This window comes from Stegostoma tigrinum, chromosome 3 (assembly GCF_030684315.1).
Source record: "Stegostoma tigrinum isolate sSteTig4 chromosome 3, sSteTig4.hap1, whole genome shotgun sequence".
NCBI lineage: Eukaryota > Metazoa > Chordata > Chondrichthyes > Orectolobiformes > Stegostomatidae > Stegostoma > Stegostoma tigrinum.
In genome coordinates this window covers 79,944,456-79,962,231 of record NC_081356.1, presented here as the reverse complement: position 1 = coordinate 79,962,231, position 17,776 = coordinate 79,944,456, and the positions used below count along the sequence as shown (strand labels likewise).

At 38.6% G+C, this 17,776-nt stretch overlaps 1 protein-coding gene across 2 annotated transcripts in view; it reads left to right on the top strand.

The window, feature by feature from the left end:
• The window catches only part of wdr36 (WD repeat domain 36), an 88,553-nt gene that overhangs the window by 63,742 nt on the left and 7,035 nt on the right, over window positions 1–17,776 (top strand). Inside the window, exons 16-22 of one of the 2 annotated variants that reach the window (XM_048527856.2) lie at window positions 1,257–1,336; window positions 3,343–3,450; window positions 5,130–5,227; window positions 5,518–5,663; window positions 6,122–6,241; window positions 6,876–6,957; window positions 12,073–12,260. In XM_048527856.2, the coding sequence (XP_048383813.2) occupies window positions 1,257–1,336; window positions 3,343–3,450; window positions 5,130–5,227; window positions 5,518–5,663; window positions 6,122–6,241; window positions 6,876–6,957; window positions 12,073–12,260 (822 nt within the window). Of the gene's footprint in view, window positions 1–1,256; window positions 1,337–3,342; window positions 3,451–5,129; window positions 5,228–5,517; window positions 5,664–6,121; window positions 6,242–6,875; window positions 6,958–9,180; window positions 9,284–12,072; window positions 12,261–17,776 lie in introns of those variants that run through there. The other variant, XM_059644698.1, reaches the window with a different exon arrangement.

Sequence of the window (17,776 nt, the reverse complement as noted above, 5' to 3'; positions counted from 1 at the left end):
TCATTTATATTTCTACTTTGACTTCTGTCATCTGCACTTCTCCAGTTAAGTCCACCACAGACTTGTGAAACATAATCTCATCTTTCTGTGGGGGTTTTACAACTTTCCAGATTTAACATTGATTTCAGTAGCTTTAGAACTTAACCAGCACTGCCATTGCTGTGAACAGTTGCTGCTGTTGAAGAATGGTTGTTTCAGAGCTAGAGTGAAGCAGATATCAACTCATGTTTTCGCTGAGAATTATTTCTCAATGCACATTTTGTTTGTGTGGTCCATATCTTTTGGGTAAAATTACCTTTCTCATCTATATTACTGGGCCAGAGAAGCATTCTTCTCATTGGCATGTTTTCTTGGGTTACCTCCCCATCTTCTAGATGCTTTGAATCAACTTGTTCAGACACCCTCCATATCTTGTAGATATTTTCTTGTCATGTTTTTACACACTGCTGAAGCAGATGGGACTTGAGTCCAGACCCCAACTTGTATTCAGTTGTAATTATTTACATCTCATGACCCATCTTCTGACTCTTTAATTGTTGCATTACCGTTTAATTTTTATCCCTTTTGCCATTTAATCTTTGCCTGTGTTTCTCCCTAATCTCAGAACTTTTTGTTCTTTTCTTCCTGCACCCTTTCTCCGCATCCGTACCTTCCTTAAATCTCTAACTTGTAGTTCTGAAGAAAACTTACTGACCTGAAACATTGGCAGGAATTTTGTCTCCCCTGAGAGTGAAGTGGAGAAGGGCTAAGTTAGAACCAAGACTTTGGCCACTTGCAGGCATTTGCTAGGTGCCACTGGATTTGTACCACCTGGATTTTATCCAGTGTGGCTGACCTTCTTGCCTAGTTGAGGACTCCCCTTCAAACAAAGATTTGTGGCATCTCTTTTTTTCGGAACTGCCTGTAACCTTTGAAGCCATAGCCTGTAGTGGTGCTGTAACTGGAGAACTGTCAACAGTCTGATCACCGGTAGCACTTGGAGTCAAGATTTTCTCGGCAATAGTTTAGTTCCTGACAGTAGGCAGCGTGTTTGAGCAGAAGTAGGTTCTCCTCTGACTTTTCAGTATGGTTGGAATCTTATATGCTGTGTAAAATTTCAGCGATTAGCTTTGTCTCTCTGAACAGATAACAGGCTAATCAAAGTGATTGTCAGCGCTATTTTTATTTCATGAGTTGTAGCTATTATTTAATATTAATAAATGTGCATCAAAATAATCTGCTACAATTTGTAATATGTTCTCTCAATATTTTTGAAGACTTTTAATCCAGATGGTCGTTGGTTAATTTCTGCGTCGATGGACTGCACCATTAGGACCTGGGATCTCCCATCAGGATGGTAATTTGAAATAAAAGAAATAAAAGAAAATTCTGTGATTATCGTATACTCTTGTACTAAATATTATAAGTCAGAAAATGATTTATACTATTTAATATTATTTCCAAATATTGGACATCAATGTTCAACGTTCAATCACTAAGCAAGAATGACAGATTTTCAGAAAATAACTTTGCATCATTTAAATAATTTCAGTTAATGACAGATAACTACTACAAATATTTGTGGTAGTTTGCTAAATATTGGTATAGAGTGCAAATCTAGATACATGTTGCCACAAGTGATCACAAAAGGTAAAGTTGGAGCACAGTAGGCATGTATGCATGTACAAAATTTAATTTATAGCTTTAATACTATTTTTGTTAATATTTGTCAAAATTTACAATTGAAAATGGCTGAGTCTTTATGATAGATTGACCTTCCTGAAGTCTTGGACATTTATCGGCTGTAAAATATGTAAACATGCCAACATTTTATAGTCTGAAACAGTATATAAACCAATGTTAAATTTTCCAAATGAGCAATTTATCAAGAGTCTTCTGAAAATGTAAGTATACAATGTCCATTAGCTCCTCTTTATCTGTTTTGTTGGTTACACCTTCAAAATTACTCCAAATGATCATCGAACACTATTTGCCATTTGCAAATCCACACTGACTATGCCCAGTTAGATTATTTTTGTCCAAATGTCTATTTATCACATCATTTAAAACAGATTTTGTCACTTTGCCCCTCAACAGATATAGTTCTTCGTTTCCTGTCACACTGCTGTCTTAAATAATGGCATATGATAATCTGCCGTCGAATCCACAAGGGTCATTCCAGAATCTATAGAATTTTGGAAGATAGCCACCAATTCAATAACTTTCTCAATCGACACTTACTTCAATATTATGGGATGTAGAATTTTATATCCAGAGGTTTTATCAGCTTTCACAGCTATTAATTTCTCCTGTACAATCTTTTTATTAACAGTAATTTCCTTCAACTCCTCATTTTCCCTAGCTACCTGGATCTGTACTACTGGGAGATTTCTCATATCTTGCTCAGTGAAAATATATGAAATAATCACTTAGCTTCTCTGCTGTTTCTCTTTTTTTTCCCCCCGTTATACATTGTTCTGACTCGGCTTGTAATGGACCCACGTTCGCTTATACAAGCATTAACTTTTAAGTCACGATTTCAGATTAAACTACTTCACTTCCAATCGTATTGTAAAATTCTATCATATTGTAGTTACGCATCTCTAAAGTTCTTTTCCTCGAGTTTGTTAATTAGCCTGTTTTCTTATATACTATTGGATCTAAAATAACATACCCTCTAGGTGACTCTTCAACATAGTATTCTAGAAAACCACCCCCAACACACTTCAAAAACATTTACCTCAGTGTGGGAGAGTTAACGAATTAGAGGTTAAGTTGTAATGTTATGAGTTAGTGGTTCATATTTCCTAATTGTCGTTGGTTAAAGACAATTTGTTCATCATAAACAGTTATTTTCTTGTTAAGTACTGAAACCTGGTCTGTTTGTTTTTCTTTAACTTGAGTTCATCAAGTAGGGAAGTTTGGAAAGTTTGACTAAATCCTTTTCAATTCAGGATAACTAGAACAATGGAGCTTGATTTCCAGAATACTAAACCCCATATTTCATGACTATTCTACTTCAGTCACTCTCCATTATCTGCTAGCTACTCATATCATCTCTTAGCATTGAAATGTTTTATCCTTGATTCCTAACAATTCTTCTCCACTCTACAGTTTTCAGTACATTTCTTGAAGATCATTTTATCTAGTATATCTAGTTCCAATCTTGACCATCCTACAGTCACGCATCAGTAACAGCTACTTAGGTGCTTGCAGGCCATTCTGTTGGTTCTTTATTTTCGTTTGGACATGTAAGGATCCTTAGGGAGCTGAGAATGTTTAGAATCAAATTTTATTACATTTTCAAAGTTTTTGAATTCCAAGTTCAGTTATTATTTCACTATTTTTCTCTCTCCCTTTCAGCCTAATAGACTGCTTCTTGGTTGATTCAGCAGCGGTCAGTATTACCATGTCCCCCACTGGAGACTTCTTGGCTTCTGCTCATGTGGATGATTTGGGAATTTACCTCTGGTATGGGTGACGTTTATAGAATTTTTTTTTTGTTATTTTTCAGCAGTTTCAGATACAAAAGTGAAATGTTCTACTTTTACTCGTGATTGTGTTGATTATGTTCAATGTAATCATTTGTTCAAAGGTTATTGGGATACTATTAGTGTCTTGAAAGTTGTAATGCAGTTTCTGCCTTCGAAGATTAGTTAGCTTCTTGATAGTGCCATTATATAAAGATATTAGCAATTGCAATCAAAATTGAAATTTCTGCTGCCGGTGTACTAAGGTAGCAAATATAATATGATCAACTCTTAAGCAATAATAAGAGCTAGATGGTTTGAATGAAGTACAGAGCTTTCAATGCCAATTTGTATTTGGATAGCACCAACTAAGTAGTAAATGACCCAAGCTGTTTCTGAGGGGCATTGACAAAATTGACAGTGTACTACGAGTGCAGTTAAAGGTGTAACTCTGTGTTGCAGAGATTTAAAATTGGCGATGTGGATGAGCACTGAGATTTTAGAGTTCTGGGGCTGAAGAAGGATAGGAAGAAAAGGATTGGCAAGGCCAAAGATGAATTTGATGATGATGATGAAAATTTCAAAATTGAGACATTGCTGGCCCGTTACCAGAGTAGTCAGCAAGTATAGGCCTGATGGATGAATGTGACTAAGTACAAATTAAGATCTGAACAGCAGAACTCCAGTTGATGGAGGCTGGAAGACTGCAAGGTTCTGGAATAGTGAATTCCAATGAAGATAGGCACTGATGAAGGTTTATCACCAAGAAGCTGAAGTAGCAGAGAGCATCTTTGTCATTGAGTGGATGTATGGTCAGAACCTCCTCTGGGGATCAAATACAATCCCAAGATTGTAAACCCTCAGACAGTTGCCAGGTAGACAGATGGAGTAGGTGTTTAAGAATTATAATTTGTGACAATGACTAATGATAATGGCTTCAGTTATCATCATAATAGCTATCTTGGAATATACAGTGAATAATATTGATAGTGGAAGTAGTAGTGAGATAGAGCTGGGTATTGAGAGCATAGGTGGACTCCAAGTTGTTCTACCATCATCAAAAATTTGTGTATTGAACTATCAGGTGTCTCTGCTGCTGCACCCAGCTAATTTTCTTTTCTGTCCAAAATATTTCACACTTCTGTCAAATGTCATGTATCTGACCTTTTCACACGTCTACATTCTCTTGAAGCCTACTACTATCCCCTTTACTATCTATTACATTTCCAAGCTTTGTACCATGTGAAAAATTTGAAAATATATTTGTTTCTTAAATGTTAGGTATAGTTTGCTAAAGATCTATTTACGTTATAGATAGCAGAAGGTTATGGGTTCAAGTCACACATGTTCTAAAGTTAGTTGCCCTATTTGTATTCAGAACATTAGTCTGTGCACTACAAAAGCAATTCATTGATTTTGTTGGGCTATATAGCGCCTTAGCCCATGAAAGGCAATACAGAAAATGAAAGTTATTGTCCTATTGAACCAGAAGTGCGCATTACCTCAAGTGAGCCGGAGCAGTGTCATAAATCAATGCAACATCAAGAATTATAAATAAGGAAAATGTATGTTTCATTTTTTTTTAAATCAATGAATAGGATGACCATGAAATGTGTGCCAACAGCTATGGTAATAGGGATGAATAGCAAACCATAACTTATTTCTCCCTGTTTTACTTAGGTCCAACAAGACGCTGTATAATGTTATTTCCCTTCGACCACTGCCTGCTGATTACCAACCTTCTTTTGTAATGCTGCCTGGAGTATGCCAGCAACAAGGTTTTAATTTTGAGTGAATTTTATGTAAATTGCATTTAACATTTACTTTTTCAGGCTGATTACCTGATTCTGTTCTCATTATTAAATTTATGTTAAAATTTTAATTTTTTTTGAGTTCTGTCTGGAAGATGTAAAATTTGTGAAAGTTTAATTACAAGAACCTTTTTTTTTGGAACTTAAATGCTTTCTGTTAAGTTTTATAGCACCTTGGTGCCTTTTTTTTCCATTCAACTTCATTTTAAAAAGCAAGTTTAAGAAGAATAATGTTGAAACTATTTACTTTGCTCTAGAATTGGAGGCTTCAGACATTGAAGAGGAAGTAGAAGATCAGATGATAGAATATGAATCAGCTGAACAGCTCGGCGAGCAGTTGGTTACACTCTCATTGCTTCCAGAATCACGCTGGAAAAATCTCCTCAACCTCGACATTATCAAGGTAGCACAATCTTTGTGACCTTGAATTCTGAATTTCTGGGTTGAGTATTTTAATGCTATTGTTTATAGTGTTGTGTGAAACTAATACGGTTTTTTTAAAGGAATAACATCACAATAGTTTTAATTTTTCTCCTTTCTGTACAATAGATTGCTTTGTGAGCATCTTTTCACTGGATCTTAGCATGAGGTTTTGTTCACTAATTCTTGGTTTAAGTGTTATAAGTTTCCTTATGTGCAAATTTCAGTTAAATATTGACTCTTTTTGAATGTTTAACTATTTACTTTATGATAAAGCTATGCTTTCACTATCCACAAGTTATTTGAGAACTTAATTTTTAATTGGTTAGGTTGTTATAAATATTTTTAGTTTGCTATGTTTTAATAAAACCTTGTTATTTTAAAAACTCTTTTTTCATTTTGAGTTCTGATTCTTAATCATCTTGTTTGGCTGGCCTACAGAAAAGAAATCAACCTAAAGAACCACCTAAAGTGCCCAAATCTGTTCCTTTCTTTATTCCAACTATTCCTGGCCTTGTCACTCATTTTGCTGTTGAACAACAACAAACCACTGAGGATCAGGTAGGTACAAAGCCAATCGTGTCTGATATATATGCCTGCAGTGATACTGACATTATTCCAGCCAGACCATAAGCCTGTGTTTGAATAATTTGCCAGGTCGTAAAATTTTTTGTGGTTCTTTTGTTATGTTTTCATTGTAAACGTTACTGATGTGGTAGAGACGTCAGAAGTAAAACAATTAACTGGCGTTTAGAACCTTTTGTTTAAAAACATGGGCCCAGTTTGTTCTGGCACCACAAAGCCATCTGAGTTACGTCATCATAAAAGGAAACTAAGACGTTTTCTTTTAGAAATTGCATGAAAGATTTAATTTATTTTAATTCGATAATAATACAGTCACGATACAAAATGATGGAGAATTGCTCAGAATTAATTTAATCCAGATGATGAAACATACTATAAGGATTGAGAAACTAATAAGCATTAAGACCATTATGACATATTTCAGAGCAGGAAATGTGTGTTTTTATTTTTGATTCCAAGGCTTCTTTTTAAAAGAAATTAGGTGACATTTTACATTTGAATTAATTTCTATAATATTGCAAAATATAGGTGTGTGGTGCAAAATAAGTGCTGAAACCCGTAACTGATACTAAAATCTTTAATTTTACAACATCTTTTTATCTGTTTTTAGTCCAAAGTGGTAAATCTGGGCGTATTGACTCAAAAGACAGAATTGTATTTGCAGCTGGAAAGTGCTCTAAACACCAACAGTTGTAAGTAACTTGAACACAATTTATTTTCTTCACCTGAATGTACTTGATATCCTTCTACCGACTATTTTAAAAAGAACACATATTCTGCTTTTCTGCTAACATTGGCCTGTGCCACATCTTGGTACAATAGCAGAGGTAGAAATCTAATGTCATTAATTTTTGGCCAACTCCGTTCTCTGTACATTATGTACAAGTAATCTATTTCATTACTTCGCCTTGTATGATCCATGAAAAGTATTTTGGAAGGAACATTGGTTGTGACAAAATCCATTTTTACTTAATTTCCCACCTCAAAATGTTCCTTGCTTTTGTTTCTTTTTTTTAATTGCAAAGGCCTAGCTGGAATTACGTTCTTGTGATTTAGAATATCCACCTAAGATTTGAATGAGGTTGAGATGCACAAGCCACAATATCTGATCCTACATTCTATATATTCAAAAAAGATTTTAACTAAACAAGATAAGGCCTTAAAAGATGTTTTTCATAGTAAACCATCACTGCATATGTATTGTGCCTGCTCTTCTTAAGAGTATGACAGATCCACTCCATGATCCCCAGAAACACACATGGCTGCAGAGTTGGTGCAGGAGCAAGGGATTTAGATTCCTAGGTTACTGGGTCTCCTTCTGGAGAAGGTGGGACATGTGTACATCTGACAGGTTGCAGCTAAAACGAACAGGACCAACATTCTTGGAGGGCAGAGATATGCTAGCGCTGTTGGTGAGTAGTTAAATAATTTGGCTTTTGGAACAGAGTGGGTAAACACGGAGTAGAGATATAATAGGAAGCGATGCACAAATATAGAAGAAAAACCAAGTCAGTCTGGAAGGTAGTGTACGTATAGTCAAGTTAAGGTGCAGAGCTGACATTTATTTTAATGCAAGGAGTCTTGTCAGTAAGACACATGTATTGGGGGGTGTTTGATTGGAACCAGGTGAACCTCGTTAACTGAGGTTCTTGATTGGCTCAGGTTAGTAACCATAATCAGGAAAGCGAAATAACAGTGTAGAGCTGGATGAACACAGCAGGCCAAGCAGCATCAGAGGAGCAGGAAAGCTGATGTTTCGGGACAAGATCCTTCCCTGGCTGGCCAATAAACCCAAAGATTAGAATCTGCTCAGCTGTAGACTGACTCTGAAATGGCTGTTCCCAGCCAGTGTACTGTGCATTCGCAATTAAGGGGTGATTTGGTGATGGGTCACCAGCCTCTGAGCAGTTATTTTAGTGGCAGTGGGAGTAAACAGGATTTGACTGAAGAACACTTGATTGCAACTGTCATTAGGAGTTGGAGTAAATATTTCCGGTATCATGTCTCTGTTTGGGAAGCTTGACTTGTTTGACCTTGCTGTCAAAGACTGGGCCCAGTATGTCGAAAGAATGTAATTTTTTTTCCAGGCAAATGACATTGAGGCAGATGAAAAGCAACAAATATTCCTTCTGACTGCATGTGGACCTGCAGCATTTTTGGTTATAAGGGGCTTAACTTTCCCAGAGACACCAGACATTAAAATCTTCTCAGAGTTGGCAGAGTTGGTTAAGGAATATTACGGCCCCATACCACCTCTAATCCTGAGATGCTAATGGTTTTATTCGGCTGTTAGAGAACCGGGGGAATCGTATTGGGATTTTTGACAAGATTACAATGACTGGGAGAGGTATCTGATTCAGGGTTTGGTACATGGGATTGATGATGTAATCTTGCAGAAACACCTACTACCTGAAGCCTAACTGGACTTCAAACAGGCACTGCAACTGGCCTGAGCAGTGACACCCCAGGGGAACTCATAGCAGAATCCCATAACAAAGCCAAGCCTTGGCCAAGTAGCTAAACAGCTCTTCAGGATCTGGACTGGTGAGCCATTGTAATTGCTGCCACTATACGGACTTGAGACAGTAGAGGAGTCCTACAAGGCTTTACTTGAGTAAAATTCTAGAGAAAACTCAAGAGAAAACTCCGAGGCCCGTACGCAGGAGAGTGTACACCCTGGAAAGTTCCCACTCCGTTCCAAAAGCCAAATTATTTAACTACTCACCAACAGCGCTAACATATCTCTGCCCTCCAAGGAAGTTCCTGATTGTGGTTACTAACCTGAGCTTGTGTGTTGGAATAATTAACTTCCTTAGTGACATTCAAATCAGAGTCAATTAAAATCAGTGTTTGGTTAAATGGTCACCCACTTCCCATGGAGGTCAGTATTGACACAGCTGTATCTGTGGTTGCAGGATCTGTCTTTAACACTTTTGCCAGAGACTCCAACCTTTAAGCTTGCGCAAGACCTCAGCCAGATGGGGAGAACATACAGTGGGGAGCCGTTGCAAATTAAGGGTATGACTTTGGTTCCAGTCGATGAGAAGTAGTTGGTGCACTTACCACTGATGCTGGTAAAATGTTCATGCCGAGCCTATTGGGGCAGAATTGGTTGAGGAAGATTCACCTTGATTGGCTCAACATGTTTCAGTTGAAAAATGCTGCCTCGACGAAGTCTTAGTTAATACCCTGGAGATTTTCAAGAAGGGTTTGGGACTATCAAAGGGGCCAAAGTCATTTTACATGTTGACCAGGATGCAGTTGAGATTTGGCAAGGCCCTCCTGGTGCCATTAGACTTTGGGGCAAAAGTAGAAGTGGAAAGCAGAAGGCTGGAGAGTGAAGGAATCATCAAACCAGTGCAGTTTGCAGAATGGGCAGCACCAGTTGTACCAATTGTGAAGCTCAGTTCACTTTTGTGAGGTTTTCAAGCAAACAGTAAACTGCTTCTCGCAGCTGGATAAATATCCAACTCCTCACGTAGTAGACTTGTACTCAAAGTTGGCAAGGGAGTGTCCTTAACGAAGCTGGACATAAGCTACACCTACCTGCAATTGCGACTGGATGAGGAGTCCCAGATGCAAGCTACAATTAATACCCATGGGGGTTTATATCAATATACAAGACAGCCATTTAGGATATAGTCAGCCTGCCCTCTCTTCTACTGGGCCACGAAGAATGTATTGCAAGGGCTACCCCAGGTTTCCATTTATCTGGATAATGAATTAATAACAGGGTAGACTTGGATAGCTTGGTTATAGTGCTTAAATGTTTCTCCCAAGTAGGTGTATGCCCTGGGGGGGGAAAAATGGGTGTTCCAGAAACCCCAAGTGACCTCCTTAGGTTACAGAGTTGACAAAACAGCGTTCCACCCTATGAAAGAGAAAGTGAGGATGATTTAAGAAATCCCAGCTCCCATATCTGCATTGGAGCTTGGGTCTTTCCTTGGGTTAGTGAATTATTACAGAATACGTACCTGGCCTCCATCCCAGCACCCTTACACCAGCTATTAAAAGAGGGTCAGCCTTGGAAATGATCACAAAGCTAAGAAGCAGCCTTTAGGGGAGTGAAAAAGCAGCTGTCATTATCTAAGGTATTGGCACACCATGAATTGAAGCGAAAAGTAGTGCAGTCATGCAATGCTCCCTGTACAGTGTCAAGGTGGTGTTGGCTTATCAGTGATGGCCCAATGGAGAGGAATGCCCAATAGTGTGTGCTTCCTGACTTTGGCTGATGCTAAACACAATTATGCCCAGATAGGGAGGGAAGGCTTGTCGGTCAACTGTGGTGTGAGGAAGTTCCACCACTGTCTTTAAGTATGGGAATTTGTCATAGCTCCAGATCACAAACCCCTGTTAGGATACTGAAGGAAGACCAGGCATTGCCACCATAGCTTCTGGTAGACTTCAATGTTGGGCCTTTATTCTCAGTGTACAAGTTAGAGCACCATCCAGGAAGCCAAGTGGCTAACATGGATGCCGTGAGCTGCCTCCCACTGGTAGATACTCCACTGAAGGTGCCTCCCCTGGAAGAATCCGTTTTGGTTTTAAACTTCTCTTTGGAAAAGAGAACATCGAAAGGAGATTTGACAGAGGCAACAAAGTTATGAGGGGTTTAGATAAAGAACGTAGAAAGGAAAATTGTTCCCAGTGGTGGAAGAATTGAGAACAAGAGGTTTTCCCTTTAACATTGACTCAAAATTCTGCCACTCGCCATGATTTCTGCAGCAGCTGACAGAGTCTTCTACTTCCAGAAGTGCAGCTAAGGACAGGCAAAAAGTTTGTGTTCACAAATCAAAAGGTCACTATTGGATGTAGTGCTGGCGTTGGGCATCCTGCTGATGGACCTGAGAAAAGGCAATGGAACAACAAATGATCTTTTGAGATGATCTGGATATTGGCTAGGTACATTTCAATAAGAGAGTGCAGTAGGAGTACTAAAGCAAGGCCTCCTTTAAGATTGAAAGACAATGTGATGAAATATAAAAACGGGTATATAATACATGAAAAGTGAATTCTCTAAATGAAAGTGAGGCTAAATGCAATAAGTTGAGACGGCAAATAAAGAGGAAAATGATGCTGCCATAAGAGGGGATATAAAGGAGACAGTAAGGACTGCAGACGCTGGAAGCCTGAGCCTGTAGATGTGAGGCAGGAAAAGCACAGCAGGTCAGACAGCATCCAAACAGCAGAGAAGTCAATGTTTCGGGCTGAAACCCGTTGTCCTGACGAGGTCTGCTGACAACCAATTTTGGATTGTGATGCCAAGCTGGTGGTTCATTTGTGTGTCTGACGGCTTCACGTTACACAAGACCCTGTTCTTTGCAGACAGAAAGAACACTCTGGTAGCCACCTTTTTTGCTGAATTGAAACATTGTCAAATTTATACCAATCACAGTAAACATCTCAGTTTAAAATTTAAATAATGCTTGACAATTGACTGTCATTAACTTGTAACTAGTTAATCTAGTAATTCTCAGTAGCAATACTTCTACCAAGTAGAAGAGCTAACTTGCAGACCAATCAGCACTGTCCCCTCATTCTGTATAAATATTGCCTTTCCTTGAGTGTTTCTTGTGTTCCAGGCAAGGCAAGAAGTTTTGACAAAATGTCGTCTTTGCAGTATTACTCAATATTGCTTTTTTTTGTGTGTGTAATTCTACTGATTCAACTGTTTGCATAAGGAATATAAAAATCTAATTGAAGATAATTTTTTTGCAGTACCAGCTGTGTTTTAGAATTAAAATTATTTTGAACAAATGCATTTTCAAACTAAAAGATTTCAAAATATTTTGTGCGGTTTCTTGCAGATGACCAAGCAGTTAAACTTATGAAAGAAATGGGACCATCAAGTATTGACATTGAGTTGAGGGGCTTGGCCCCAGATGGAGGTGGTTCTTTGGAGGTTATGCTGAGCTTTCTGCAAATGATTCGCAACATGCTTTATAGCAAACATGATTTTGAATTGGCTCAGGCCTACCTGGCATTGTACTTGAAGGTAATTCGGAGTTTTGATTGTTATCAGAAAATCACTACTTTATTTTACATTCACTATATCTTATAAGAATATAACCATTTCTTGAAAGTGCTCTTTCTAAGAATGCAGAGTAAAATTGTAGAATTCATGTTTTGTTGCAATTAGTTTGTGGCTCCTACTTTACGTACATAAGCTGTGTTCCTGTGGTGTTATTTTCCTTCAGAAATGTTCTTTGCCTTTCATATTAAGCCTTTAATGTCAAAATCTAGTGAAAGTCCCCATCTTTTTAAAGTACAGCAAATATTGTTTTAACCAACACTCTTGATAAACTAGCAAAAATTATACCTCAAATACCGGAGGTTAACTGTATTATCGGTGTCCAAGTACAGTGGATAGTGCCACGCACGTAAGATGCAGGCAGGGAGAGAGGGATCCTCATCAAACCTGAGAAACAAATAAGCTCAAAAACTTTGCTTTGTTCTCTCTTCTCTTATTCATGTTAACGATGTGTCTAGTTTTTTTTTTGGACGAGTACATACCTGCCGCCTTTATTTGAAGGTGGCTGTCAGTGTATTTTTTTTTGTGCCTGTGTTTGGCTCGGGCTTCAGGGTTACAACTGTGCTGCAGTTGCATCATGGACTCGCACATGGGCAGGATTGAGAAAGTGACACTGCAAGTTAACAGAGCAAATGATGTTTCTCTTTTGATGCTGGAGAGGGAGGTGGAAGCAGAAAATTCTGCATTCATGCAGAAGGTGCATAATAGATATAGGTATAGATAGGGTGGACAGCCAGAGACTTTTTCCTCAGGTGGAGGTAGCTTTTACGAGGGGGCACATGCTGATTTAGATTTGGTAGTGGGAAAAATATTGGCTTTCAGGGTTGCAGTAAAGGCATTAATCTGTTAAGAGCTTTTGCCATATCAGTTGTATTCATGTTGGTAACCGAGTTACTTTATGAAAGCATCATTTTTCTTTAAGTTGGCACAGTAAATAAAATTGACAGAGTTACAAACTAGTGACAGTTTTAGGTGCAAAACACATGGAGAATGATTCCCATTTCCAAAGTTACTGCTATGAGTACCTATACTGGGCCATAAATAGCAGTGTCTACAAGAATATTGATAATGATTCTGTCATCTGATACAGGCTTCCATTGCTGTACCCTGGTAGTTCACCTGAAATATTCAATTATGTCTGAGGTCCTGTTCGTGATTTTCAAAGCTGTGGCAGTGGTTAGGATTAACGGAAAGATTCTTGGCAGTATGGAGGAGCAGAGGGATCTTGGGGTTCATGTCCACAGTTCCCTGAAAGCTGCCACCAGATGGATAGAGTTGTTAAGAAGGCATAAGGTGTGTTAGCTTTCATTAATAGAGGGATTGAGTTCAAGAGCCATGAAGTTATGCTCCAGCTATTCAAAAGCCTGGTTTGGCCACATTGGGAGTATTGTGTCCAGTTCTGGTTGCCTCATTACAGGAAAGATGTGGAAGCGTTAGAAAAGGTGCAGAGGAGATTTACCAGGATGTTGCCTGCAATGGAGGGAAGGTCTTACAAGGAAAGGTTGAGAGAGCTAGGGCATTTCTCTTTAGAATGACAAAGGATGAGAGGTGACTTGATAGAGGTGTACCAAATGATCAAAGGTGTAGATAGAGTGGACAGCCAGAGACTTTTTCCAAGGGTGGAGGTAGCTTTTACAAGGGGACATAGTTTTAAAGTAAGTGGAGGTAGATATGGTGGTGGGGGGGTGGGGGTGGTGGTGTGCCAGAGGTAGGTTCTCAACTCGGAGTGGTAGGAGTGTGGAATGCATTGCTGGAGAGGTTAGTGGAGTCGGTCTCATTAGGGGCATTTAAGTTGCTACTATATAGGCATATGGATGGTAGTATAAGGTAGGGATGGAGGTTAGATAGACCTCAGGATTAGGGTAAAAGTTTGACACAGCATCATGGGCTGAAGGGCCTGTACTGTGCTGCACTGCTTTATGTTCTAATGCAATTTGATGTATTTGAGTTATGGTGACTCCAGTCATATCTCTAGCTGGTGGAGTTGTCTACTTGAGACCAGATGAAGATCTGGGAATTGTGGTGAATCACTGGTGGCCCACATTATATTTTTACAGACTTGATCAGTTGGGCCGAGGAGTGGCAGATGGCATTTAATCTAGATAAATGTGAGGTACTACGTTTTAGTCGAGCAAATCAGGACAGGACTTGTGCACTTAATTGTAAGGTCCTGAGGAGTACTGCCAAAAAAAGAGATCTTGGAGTGCAGTTCACAGTGTCTTGAAAGTGGAGGTGTACAAGATAGTGAAAAAAACGAATGGTACGCTTGCCTTTATTGATCAGTGCATTGAGCATAGGAGGTGGGAGATCATGTTGCAACTGTACAGGACATTACTTAGGCCAGTTTTGGAATACTGCTTTCAATTCTGGTCTCCCTGCTATAGGAAAAATGTTGGTAAACTTGAAAGAGTTCAGAAAAGATATACAAGGATGTTGCCGTGTTTGGAGGGTTTGAGCTATAGGGAGAGCTGAATAGGCTGGGGCTATTTTCCCTGGAGAGTCAGGAGCTGAGGGGGTGACCTTATAAAAGTTAAGGAGGGGCATGGATAGGGTGAATTGCTGTGGCCTTTTCCTCAGGGTAGGGGAATCCAAAACTAGAGAGCATAGGTTTAAGGTGAGAGGGGGAAGATTTAAAAGACCTGAAGGGCAACTTTTTCATACAGAGGATGGTGTGTGAATGGAATGAACTGTCAGAGGAAATGGTGGAGCTGGTACAATTGCATCATTTAAAAGGCACCTGGATGGGTATATGAATAGGAAAGGTTTAGAGGGATACGGGCAAAATGCTGGCAAATGGCACTAGATTAATTTAGGATATCTGGTCGGCATGGACAAGTTGGACCAAAATGCCTGTTTCCGTGTTGTACATCTCTACGACTCTGTCAATTGAGGTTGAGAATGAGAAGGCTCCCTGCAGGTTAAGTTTTATTTAATGCAAAGTTGCATTATTATTTGCAGTTTATGCTGTAAGTAAAGTATAACAGTGATGTGTATACCCCATGTATTACATTTCTATTACTTGGTCCACGTTTTTACACTGATTATGTGGATTATTTGATGAATCAGCAAACATCTGGTCCCACAGGTACTAATTAATAAAACAATTATTGAAATAGGTAAAATTTTATAGGCAGAATTTTGCTGCATATAAGATGCATTTCATTTGAAGAATTATGGTCTATCCTAATAGATAACCTGCAGATGATTCCAGAAGAATTCAAAGAGTTTCTGTTGTCATTTGTACAGGTTATAAGTATTTGTTATTATCATTCACATTGTGGTGCATACACTTTACCACTGGCCTGAGTTAATATCCAACTAGTAATGTGCAGGTTATTGTGTTAAGAACAAATGAATTGCAAGCAGGAGCAGCTGATTTGGCTTCTCAAGTCCGTTCTGAAATTGAATAAGATCATGGCTCATCTGGTTACTCCTCATTCACCTGTAGTCCAGTAACCTTTCACTGCTTTGCTGATCAAGAATCTGGCTACCTCTCCCTTAAAAATATTCCAAGACTGTCTCCACAACCTTCTCGGGAAGAGTATACCTGACAAAGCTTGGCTGTAAACTGTCAAATCATCGTTAATTGGTGCATTCTCCATGGCAATACCTCTACCAATGCTCACTTGACAGCCATTCAGAACATTCCTCTTGTGCAGTAGAAATGTTGATGTTCTGTTTCATTGCTATTCCTGTGCATTGTCCTCCTGAGTGCGACATGAAGAGCTTTTGACAAAATGCCTTTTCAGCAGTGTGTTCCAGATTCCTAACACTGTCTGGTTGAAAAATGTTTGCCTCACATTACCCCTTTAAACTTCTTGCTCCTGGGCTTATGTCTATGCCTGTGTCGTTGATTCCTCCATCCAGGAGAACAGTCTCTTCCTGTCTTCATTTTCTCTCCTGGTATTAATTACCTTAGTTTCCTCATGCTTGCTGGCCCTAGACGGCCCTCAATTTTTGTTTTATAATAATCAAAACAATAGCACTTTTTAATTAAACCCTGACAGACTAAAGATTTATATTGACCCAGTGAATAATCAAAAATGTTGGAAATTGTTCCATTTCAACAGATGGCTCCACTGCAGCACATTGGGATATTTCATTGTAGTTAGAGATATGGAGAAAAATGCAGTGAAGAAGAAAATTTTCAACATAGAGTAGCCATAGCCGCGTGAGCTCTAACAAGGGATTAGTGGTGCATGGGTCCAGGAAGTGTTTATTTTATCCATGGATATTTTGAAGGTAAACATGGCTCAGCTGACTGTTTATCAGAGACTGAAAGCAACCTGCGCTACATGCTGTAATGCAGAAATGTTTACAATTGATACTGTTTCTGCAATTATGTTGAAGCATCTGGTCAATTCCAGATTGAACTTGCAAATGCATGCCCTAAAAATGTTAAAAATTGTAAGTGTATTTAATTGGTCAATACAGCTAGAAGCATCATTTTTGTGGAATCGGAAGGAACAGAAGTGCTCTTACTGGTTCATAAAAATTGTCAATGTACAATGTATACATTGGATTTGCAGAAAATCCAGCCCTCATTGAATCAAATTCTCTCCATTGCTATCAGCAGTGCGGTGCCACATACATTTAATCTCTCCACTGAACAGTGTATATTTCTGTAAATATAGTTTTAACAAACTTTTCCTCTTCAAAAGATTTAACTGGCATCCTAAATTAGGATATTCCTTACAGCAATAATTATTTTCTTTCTTGGTTTGTAGTAGGAATATCCATCCTCAACTTAAAAAATATACAGTATTAAATTATAATAAATTTCTAGGTGGAAACAAAACTTTGTTATAAACACAAAGTACACATTGAATGAAAATTCAGCTGTGTGCCTCCTACAATAGATATGACACATTAATTATTTTTTGGCAGTGGATCATCTCGCAGGCATGCCTGCTAAAATCTTGTGTGAATTTTTGACAGGAAATACTGAAAATTAACTAGTCTATTTCTGGGATTGAGTTGAGTAATTTTAGAATTATTCTCCAGCTTTGTTCTTTGTCACTTTTGACTTTTGTTCCTGGTCAAACTTTTAATTTTCCAACAAAGTTATTAATTAACGGTTGTGATAAATCTATGTACATTAGACTATGGGCATCACGGGCAGTGTCACTATTTGCTACTCATCCTTAATTGGCTTTGAATTGAGTGGCTTGCCAGGCCATTTCAGAGCACAGCTCTGAGTCAGTCACACTACTGAGAGTCTGGAGCCACATTCAGGCCAGGCCACGTAAGGTGGTAATTTTCCTTACCCAAAGGACATTAATGAAGTAATAATGATACAGTTTATGCAAAAATGCATTTCGTATTACCATTCTGAAACTAACTCTATATTCCAGATTTTATTTTAATTTAAATTCCATCAGCTGCAGTAGGACTTGCAACCTTGCCCCCAGGCCGTCAATCTTGGCCTCTGAAATAAGAATCCAGGAATATTCTGATATACCACTGCCCTGATTGCCTCA